The 10,717-nt window shown below is 44.6% G+C and overlaps 1 protein-coding gene across 1 annotated transcript; it reads left to right on the forward strand.

The window, feature by feature from the left end:
* Nucleotides 1-1,630: 1,630 nt before the first annotated feature.
* TCEAL6 (transcription elongation factor A like 6) lies at nucleotides 1,631-2,867 on the forward strand. Its single transcript, XM_070291272.1, is given in 2 exon segments — nucleotides 1,631-1,762; nucleotides 2,343-2,867. Coding segments are annotated over 2 exon segments (657 nt in total).
* Nucleotides 2,868-10,717: the final 7,850 nt, after the last annotated feature.

Genomic DNA, 10,717 nt, shown 5'->3' on the forward strand with positions numbered 1-10,717 from the left:
TTTTTTTTCTTTTTTTAACTTTTCATTCTCTCTAGATGAGAATGGGTCAAATTTTGGAGTCCAAGTTTTCAGTATGGAGAGAAGTGAACAGAGAAGGCGAGAAGAAAGTTCGTGAGCTCAGTTTGGGGTGTATGGATTTTGAGGTCCCTCAGGGACATTCAGGCAGTGGTGTTCAATAGACAGCTGGCAAAGAAGGTCTGACATTCGAGGGAGGGAATAGCCTGGACACGTAGGTTATTGGGGATCATCTGTGTTTACAAGAAAACGGACAGAGATCAGCCAAGGAGAGAGAACGCATAAACTGAGAAGAGCGGAGGCTCAGGACAGAGCTACTCAACGTGGCAGCGCAGCTTCCCGGCGAGCATCAGCCCCAGGGCTCTGCAGTCAGGTGGAGCTGGTCCTGAAAGCGGGCTGTTGGGCTGTGTGGCGCGCTCTTGGCAAAGTCGGGTACCCTCCCTACGATCTGCTGCCACTACTGGGGATAATGGACATCTCAGAGGGATGCTGGGAGAAGGCAATGGCACCCCACTCCAGTCCTCTTGCCTGGAAAATCCCATGGACGGAGGAGCCTGGTAGGCTGCAGTCCATGGGGTCGCTAAGAGTCGGGCACCACTGAGCGACTTCACTTTCGCTTTTCACTTTCATGCATTGGAGAAGGAAATGGCAACCCACTCCAGTGTTCTTGCCTGGAGAATCCCAGAGACAGTGGGCCCCCGTCTAGGGGGTCGCACAGAGTCGGACACGACTGAAGCGACTTAGCAGCAGCAGCAGCAGCAACAGCAGCAGCAGCAACAGCAGCAGCAGCAGCAGAGGGATGCTGAGCGAGGGCCTGAGATGCTCCAGGTAAAGCACCTGCAATCAGGAAGCCTCCCTCCTGCTGTTTGTAGGTCCCCCTTCTCCAGCCCCACTCCACCTCTCCGCCGCTGTCGGGTCCCTATGGGAAGGGGGTGAAGAGGCGGGGCGCGGGGCAGAGAGAGAGCTCGGTGGCGCGGCGCTCACGTGACCAGCCAGGCGCCCTGCAGTCAGGTCTGGCGCAGTCCGCTTGGCTCGCACAAGCCGCGCGGAACCGGCTCGCAGAGCTGCCCAGGTGGCGGGCGAGGGGCGAGCGGGCTGGGGCGAGCCCGAGGAGGGGCAGACCTGACCCGGGCCCCGCAGGTCAGTGTGGAGGTGGGCGTGCTGGCGCCCGGGGCATGGGTGGAGTGGGTGGGGCTAGGATCCGGGAGCAGCGGGGAGGCGCGCAGAGAGGGGAGCCGCGAGATGGACGGGGAGTGGCACCGGGCGCGCGGCGCGGGCAGGTGGGGAGGGGGGACCCGGCAAGTGGCCCCGCCTCCTCCTCCACGCCCGTCCTCTGTGCCCTCACCCATTTTCGAGCCTGAAATGGGGCCAGAGGTGGGGGGAGCAGGGTGACTTTGAAACGTAGACAAATTTCTGAGAATAGCTCCCTTCTCTGAGCCTAGGAGGAAATATTGACCTCCGCGTAAAGGGCCAGGGGTCGGGGGCGGGGGGTGCGGGTTGCCTTCAGAGGAGGGGTCCCAGAGATTCAAGCAGCTTGTAAAGCATCCTGGTCTGGTGCCTGAGGCCTGACGAAAAAACTGGGGTCAGGAGAGGTCGGGGGTGGGGGAACCGTTGGATGAGGAGGGCCCGGTCTGCCTCCTGTCTGTCTGCACGTCTGCAGGTCTGTTTGCAGCAGACCCAGATAGAAAAGGAGGAGGAACCTGGCCAGAATCCCTGGAAGTCAGTGAAGGAGGAGGGCACTGGACAGGCACGGGGCTGGGAGCTGGCGGGCACAGCTTGGGCGGCATTTGAGGGCCCCACTGCCCATCCCCCCACCACATAGACTATAGACCCTCCCTGCCACACTAAAGGATGGTACAGGGTGGCAGGGCCTGCCAGGGAACAGTTGGCTCTCAGTGCAAGAGCAATGGTGCAGTGAAGAGTAGGCAGAAGGCACACTAGGCCGGGCCAAGTAAGAGGACCCCTGATGTGGGTGAGTACTGTCCAGACCTGCCTTCCACCCAAGCCCTCAGTTTCCCTTGTCTCCTCTTTGTCTCTTCTCACCGACCCCCACCCCACCCCCATCCCCCAGGACAGGAAATGGAGGGGATATCTCAACATGGAAAACTCTGAAATGAAAATGAAGGAAAGTTGGAAAGATTGGGGGCAGGAGGAGAAGGGGGCGACAGAGGATGAGATGGTTGGATGGCATCACCGACTCAATGGACGTGGGTTTGGGTGGACTCCGGGAGTTGGTGATGGACAGGGAGGCCTGGCGTGCTGCAGTTCATGGGGTCGCAAAGAATCAGACACAACTGAGCAACTGAACTGAACTGAACTGGAAAGAGGGAAAGCCAGAAGATGAAGTAGAGCCTGAAAATGAAGGAAAGTCAGATGAGAAAGAAAAGCTGGAAGTGGAGGAGAAGTCAGAACAGGAGAGAGAGCTCCAGAATGAGGGACGGCCAGACGATGAGAGACAACCCACACGTGAGGGACAACCAGCAGATGAGGGGAAGCAAGAAAAGCAGGGCAAGTCCGAAGCTGAGGGAAACCCACTCAGGGAAATCAAGCTGGAATCCCAGGCGAATTCAGAGAGCCAGCCACACACTGCGGAAAAGCACCCTGCTGAAGATTGTGTGCCCTGGAAAGCAAAAAGAAAAACGGACAGGACAATGGAGGATTCCCCCAGGGATTATCAGGACAACTTACAGGAAAGGCATCTGGGAGGTGAGGAGCTGCTGAGAGAATGTAGAGATCTGTCAAGGGCTCAGGAAGAGCTAAGGAAAAGACAGAAAATGGGTGGTTTTCATTGAATACAAAGAAATGTACAGGATCCATTCACCCCAAGGGGCATTGGGGTGTCAGGGGAATGAGGGGCGGAGGGAGGGCCAAAGGGGGCTTACATGATATCTCATATCTTGAATGCCTTGGCATTTGATTCTGGTTTCTTTGAGGAGAATATTGCTGACCCTGCTTTCCCTGGCAGGCACTTGCCAAGCTATGTGCTTTATCCTCAAGCTGATACTTTGCTTTAGGTGTCACTGTCGTTACCAGCAGTCTTTTGATCCAACTACAGAGCTCTCTGTGTTTCAGTAGGGGGTTTTCACCCATGTGTGTGGAGGAGATGTTCATGATATACCGTACATACCGTATATACTGTAAAAGAGCAATAAAGAAAAACTTTTCAAAACTGTTTCAGATACTATATATTCTGTTTTGTCTCCTATATATTTCAGAATATATACTATCAAACCATTTTTGTAAAAGTATAAATGTTAGCATAATGCATTTGTGCACAAACTATGAAAACTAAAAACTAGGTGGTGTTTTTTTCTTGCATGGTAGCCAGAAAAGAGGTCTTGCCTCTACTCGAAAATGACTCAAATCACCTCCATGACATTCCTCCACAGGTATGGCCATCCCTATGTCTCCCCCTAGTTGTAACCATGTCAGTGGGCACTGCCAGCCCTTCTCCTGAATCCTCTACCATCCTATGGATCCTAACATGTGTGATTCTTTTTCTTTCTTTGCCCTCTCATGTATGCTTTTTTCTAAATGATATGGATTGTGTTAGTCATTAAAAAAAGCAACTAAGACCACAAAACAATACATGATAAGTGATTGGACTCTTCAGTGAGTTTACAAGTGCAATGAAGACACTTAATATTCCTGTTGTTAGGAATAATAAAGTAAAACTCATAATAAATAAAACTCATAGTAACTATGGTACTCAGAGCTAGAGGAATCAACTTGACAGTAGCCTGCCAGGCTCCTCTGACCATGGAATTTCCCAGGCAAGAATACTGGACGGTGTTGCCATTTCCTTCTCCAGAGGATCTTCCTGACCCAAAGATCGAACCCACATCTCCTGCATTGCAGGCATTGAGAGGCAGATTCTTTACCACTGAGCCACCAGGGAAGCCCCGTTATAAGGACACACTGCTGTAAGAGTCAGTGTTGTAATCTGTCAACTGGGGATAATATTTGACTCATGGGCCTGCCAAGTGGATCAAATGAGGTTCTGAATGTATGAGATGTGTTGTGACCCTACTCCCACCAAATACCTGGTGGAAGAATGGCTCCCATAGGACTCTCAGGCAGTAGTAGGTATGTGGATGAAATCAGACACTCAGAGGAGAACTGAGGGAGGTCTCACTTGTGCCCAAGAACAAGTTCAAGAAGCTGAGAGATAGATGCCTCTCTGTCTTGGATAGTGTCATGTCTGCTGAGCACTGTGCCCCTTCTTCTGGGTTCTGACTCATTACTGATACTGTATAATGAGCTGGAGGGCAAAATGAGCTGGAGGGCAAAAGGTGCCAGAGCTCTACCAATTCTCTGGAGTCAATGCCCACCTACCCTTGACCTCTATACAAATGTTGGTAAAGCCCTCTCTCCACTTGAGAATTACAGTTACCCTGTTACCTGTGAGTATCCCCATATCTTTCAGACTCTTTTCAAGCAAAATGATCACTTATGTGTATTTTGTTGATTTGTGAGGTTTTGCATTCATGAATATCCTTCTTACCAAGTTCAGGTGTTGCAGGTTAGAACAAGGGGAAATATCTATATGGCAGAGGCTGTGCTATTCTTTACAGATTAATATTTCATCTGTGGTCTCCCTTTCTTAGTTGAATTCTCTCTCAGAAAACTCTTATCAGGCCCTGTATTAGCAGTTCATCAGACCCATCAATATATTTGATTTTCAGACCCTTATTAGTGAACATGTGGTGCATGGACCAGCTGCATCAGCATGACCTGTGAGCTAATGAGAAATATAGAATCCCAGGCCCTACTCAGACCTACTGAGTTGGAATTTTCATTTTAACAAGTTCACCAGATGATTTCCGTGCACATTGGCGTTTCAAAACACTGGCCTAGAGGGAGACTCTTCAGGCTCCCCACTCCCACTGTTCTATGAAAGATGTTCCTGAAAGGATAATTGTATGCCCCATATGAGATACAGATAATAGATTATTAAACAGACTTGTATTTGTCAAGCTGCAGCTATCCCTCCCCCCATGAACGAGTAAGTCTTGAAATTATTAATAATTCACTGGGTCAAGACTTCTAATTTTTAATGAAATAAGATAGAAAGTTGGATAGAGTCAAATATAAAATAATCAAATTGCATACATTTAGAGTGAATATTGTTTTGTGAAATTTAAGTTTCTGTTATATATGTGTGTATATGTGTATGCCATGAGTTGTGATATATGTGTATATATATATATATATACACACACATATATATAAGTATATATATATATATAAGCATATATATATATAACTGTATATATATATACTATATATATATATATGTCAGAAATATGTGGGTTCTGACTGTGGGTTGTGGTTTTTAAAAACTTAAGAAATTTGGCATTGGCCTCTTTGTATTGCAAAGCGTATCCAGTCCATTTTGTACTTGTATTCCTAGTGCCTAGCACAGTACCTAACAAATAGTAGGTACTAAAAGTGTAAATAATAATGACTAATTCAGGAATTCAAAATTTTCTCCAAGTTTAGAAAAACCTTGGGAAAATAACTTCAGTTGTCAAACAGGGTTTACTTACAATTCCAAAAGGATCTGGGTTGGATAGGACCCTACTGCAATTCACAGCTAGAGCTGTCATCAATAAAAGAAATATACATTCAGAAGCACCAAGGAGAGCTCCTGGGGTGAAGAAAATGGAATTTCTTAAGCCCAGGAAGACAGTGAAACTAAACTACAAAGTGAAGCTAAACAGCTGTGGAATCTGTGCCTTCGAGGGGCCCAGTGAGGGGCTCTGTGTATGCACAGGAGCATAGCCTCATAGAAGAACAGAAGCATCCCTGCCAGAGTGGGAGGCCAGGGGTGAGGGGCTGCCCTGGAAGGACAGCAGCTGGATTACCAACAGATGAGCTTTCTCCATTTAGCCTGGGGGAACCAAGGCTTCAGGTTTCAGAGACAACGTAGTTGTTTTGTGCTTGAACTCCCTATGATTTCCAGGGTTGTTTTTTTTTTTTTTTTAACATTTACTTTCTTTTTAGTTTGTGGATGCCGTGGGCCTTCGTTGCTGCTCACGGGCTTTCTCTTGTGGGGAGCAGGGTGTCTTGCTCTTTGTTGCAGTGCACCAGCTTCTCATTGCAGTGGCTTCTCCTGTTGAAGGCCTGTGGGCTTCAGTAGTGGCCGCTCACTGGCTCGAAAGCGCTGGCTCACTTGCTGTGGCACAGGGGCTTATTTGCTCCACGGCATGAGGGATCTTTTTGGACCAGGGATTGAACTGGTGTCCCTTGCATTCCAAAACAATTTCTTAACCACTGGACCACCAGGGAAGCCCTGATTTCCAGTTTTGAGTGGCACCCAGAGCAAGAAAAAGATCTACAGTAGGTCCAGGCTGCAGTGCAAGTTTCTCTGACACTTCAGCTTCAGGGCTCTGCAGACCCAGTTGTATTGAATTCATGCTAAACAGAATCTACGAAGCCTTAGAAAGCCCCAGTAGCAGAATTAGAATGCACACTTTTAGAGAAAAAAATGCCTTCTTCTTTTGGCAACTACTCTCCATTTGAGAAACTAAGTTACTACTAGTCCTAAAGACTTAACATCTGATCATGAGTTTTTAATTTTCTGCACAAATGAGACATCCATTATGAATTTATGTCTGTCTACTCTTTTGAATAATAAAGTTTGGTCTGAGCACCAACTTTCAACCATTAATTGCATATGGATTTAAAAGACTGAGCCTGAGTAAATCAAGAAAGGACAAGCAAATTACAGACCTACTCCTGTCATGTCATTGTCGTCTCTCAAATAACATACATGGTCTCATGGGGTGTTCCTCAAAACCAGTTAGAAAAAGAGAGATAAAACAGTGGTCCAGTTCATGGCTGTATCTTTTGTATGTTGACAAATGGATGTATGGTGCACTATTGCTATACTCAGGAATGACTCAGAAAAGAGTGGGAAAGAGAAATGATACCGGTGGGCAGAATTTTTGTTATGAACATATCATGGCTCTAGATATGGATCTACTTTGGCTCATGTGCAATCATTAAAATATTGGTCAGGGACTAGCAGAGAATTAAATTGGAAAATTAATGATGAGGAAGTCTGAGGAACAGGTTTGTATATGGCCACTCATAAAGGGCACAGATGGTACAAATATTTATGTCTCAAGATATAATTATTTACTATTGCACAACAAATTACCACACACTGAGCAGCCTAACAAAACACTCATTTATTAGCTCACACATCTGTAGGTCAGAAGTATGGCACACCATGGTTGTATTTTCTGCTCAGGGTCTCAAAAGCTTAACATCAAGATGTCAGACAAACCAAATTCTCATCTAGAAACTCTAGGTGGGGAAATCTACTTCCAAGTTCATTTCAGTTCTTTGCAGAAATCAGTTCCTTGCAACTGTAGAATTGTGGTCATATATATATATATATTTTTTTTTGCTGGCCGTCAGCTAGGTTGTTTTCAGTTTGTAGAGGCTACCTGCATTCTTTACCATGAGGCTTATGCATTTTCAAGCAAGCACATTGACTCTCTCTCATGCTTCTAATCTCTGACTTTAGACCGCTTATTTAGAGAGATGAAATGATTAGGTAAGGCTCACTCAGATAATCTTCCTATATTAAGGTCAACTGACATTTACAAGATGATTTTACAGAAATATATGGATTAGTGTTTGATTGAATAACTGGAAGAAGGTATGTATACACTGCATTTAAGTCGCTTCAGTCATGTCCAACTCTGTGCCACCCCATATACCGCAGCCCAGCACGCTCCCCCGTCCCTGGGATTCTCCAGGAAAGAACACTGGAGTGGGTTGCCATTTCCTTCTCCAATGCAGGAAAGTGAAAAGTGAAAGTGAAGTCGCTCAGTCGTGTCCGACTCCTAGTGACCCCAGCGACTGCAGCCCACCAGGCTCCTCGGCCCATGGGATTTTCCAGGCAAGAGTACTGGAGTGGGGTGCCATTGCCTTCTCCGATGTATACACTATTGGCTGGTAATTTGGTAGGCCATCATAAAATTCTGCCTACCACAGTCTGCCTTCTGGTCCCCAAAGATTAATGTCCTTCCCAAATACAAAACACATTCTCCTAAGGTTCCCAAGAATCTCATCCTATGATAGTGTCAGCTCAAAAGTAAAAAAATCTATCATCCAAATTATCTAAACCAGGTGTGGATGAGAATCTTGGGCATAATTCACTAAGTGCAGTTCCTGAAGATATTTCTCTCTTCTGTGGACCTAGGATACTAAAGACACAAATTTCCTGCCCACAAAATTCCCAGCATCTCATGATGGGAGAGGCACAGGATAACAGTTATAGACCAAAGTGGGGAAAATGGAAGATAAGAAAGAGTCACTCATCCCAAAGACCTGGACTTCCATTGTTAGATTTCAAGATCTGAGAATAATCCCCTGTGGCTCTTAGCGTCACCCTCTGTGTTCATGACTGAACTCTGGACTCTTAGCTCTGTATTTAGAGTTTCTGGTTCTGGCCTCTGATTCATTCTTCCTTTTTCATTAAAGGTAGCATGTGATCCCGGTTAAATAATTTTATCAGATTACTTCCCACCAGAAGAGTTTTGGGAGTCTGATATCCTCCTTTCATTTTGTATTCTTCTATTCCTTTCATTCCAAGCTGACATTTCTGTTGATATAATTTCCTTCAGAACCTTGTTCGTCTTGAACAAATTGCACTGGGTCTTACTCCATTGAGCAAAATCTACACCCACAATTATTTCTGAGATCATTTTTCTCTATCTTTGGCTCCTGCTGAGGTGGCTGAGTGTGCATGCACTCCAGCTCCTGAAGGATGTACATACTCCTTACCACATGGTGCCCCCCAACACCAAGCCAGTGGTGACACGTTAAATCCTTCTCATACTTTACATCATTCGCTTCTTTGTCTCTGACATCTAGACCCCTTAAGCAACCTAGACGTTGTCAACTTTTGTTGAAAAAGTGAGCTTTGTGGGGCTGAGTACTCTGACTTTTTTTTTTTAACTTTTGGAAGTTTCAGCAAAATATTATACTACCAAACCCTCAGCTTTTTCTCTATGTCATTCGTTCAGAAGGCATCTCTTAATTTTAGTGTATTTTGCCATTTGAATAGAATGGGAATTTCCCAAATCATCAAGTCCTATTTCTTTTTTTGTTTATCAAATACTCCCTCAATTTGTCTCTCTCTTGCCACATTTTGATATAAATAGTAAGTAACCCTGTCATACCTCAGCGCTTTGGAAATCTCAGCTAAATGTCCACGTTTATCACTTACATGTTCTGCTTTCCCCTGAACTGTGGGAGATAATTTCATGAAACATTGCATATGAGGATCTCACTCCTCCAATTTCTAATGACATGCTTCTCGCATCCTTCTGGGACTGGCTAGCAGGGTCTGTGAAGTGTATATTTTTATTTACAGATAGTTCAAAGCAATATTACTCCAAATTCTCCTAATCTCCGTTCATTACCCAGTTCCCAAGCCATTTAACATTTTTAGGTATTTGGCATTTTCAATGCCAATATCCATTTTAGTTTTCTATTATTATGTAAAAAATTACTTTAAATTTTGAAGCTTAAAACAACACATTTATTATCTGACAGTGTCTCACACAGCTGGGAAATAGGCCACAGGGAACCCTGTGTTCTAGCTACAGCAGTCTAAAATGGAGTATCTACCTCAGTGAACTTGAAAAGTGGGGAAGAAGGAACATTGGTTCAAATATTAGAAGCTTTTAACTTTCTTAGTGAATTTGTGTAGATTTTCTTGAACACATTTTTGTGTGTGTGTGGATTGTTGTCTTTAGGACCATTTCCAAAGGTCTTTAATGGCTGATTTTAAAGTATCATTTTTATCACTTTCACCGGGGATCAGGTCAATGGTGCTCCTTAAGTTACCAGGCCACAAGTCAATCTTCCATTATGTCTTCATAGTATTTCATCCCCATTTTCTCTCTCCTCTTCTTCTGAGACTTTGATTATACATTTGACCTTTGAACAATGCAGGGTCTAGTGGTGCTGACTCCCCACATAGTTGAACATCCATGAAAAATTTAACTGCTAATAGCCTACCATTGAATGGAAGTCTTACTGATAATATAAACAGTCGACTAACACATTATTTTGTGTTATATATTTCACTCTTACAATATCGTAAGCTAAAGAAAATGTTATTGAGAAAATCATAAGGAAGAGAAAATACATGTACTGTGCTATTTTGTCAATACCGTAAGTTTACATTGTTTGTTTACACAGTCTGTCAATGCCTACATCAATATTGTTTTATATGATGCAAAATACTGTAGCTATTGTGTATATTACTAACACTAGACTTCGAAAAGGAAAAAATCGTGCAAAAAAGAAAGTCATATTTATTTACAGATATAAGGATTCAGGCATTGATAACAAAGAAGCAGCAATGTGATTGCTTTATGGTAACATAGTGTAATCAATACCATTGCTTCATGGTAAGCTAGCCTATACACTGATGAATGAACCATTATAAAATTTCTATGGCATATAGTTTACAGTGATATTCATAATATGACATTGAAACATTATTACATTAAAGAAAGACACTTACCTGTGATGATGATAGGCTGATGCACAGATCAGTTCAGTTCAGTTGCTCAGTCATCTTTGACTCTTTGTGACCCCACGGACTGCAGTACGCCAGGCTTCCCTGTCCATCACCAACTCCCAGAGCTTGCTCAAACTCATGTCCATCGAG

The sequence above is a fragment of the Ovis canadensis genome, chromosome X (genome assembly GCF_042477335.2).
Source record: "Ovis canadensis isolate MfBH-ARS-UI-01 breed Bighorn chromosome X, ARS-UI_OviCan_v2, whole genome shotgun sequence".
Classification (NCBI taxonomy): Eukaryota; Metazoa; Chordata; class Mammalia; order Artiodactyla; family Bovidae; genus Ovis; species Ovis canadensis.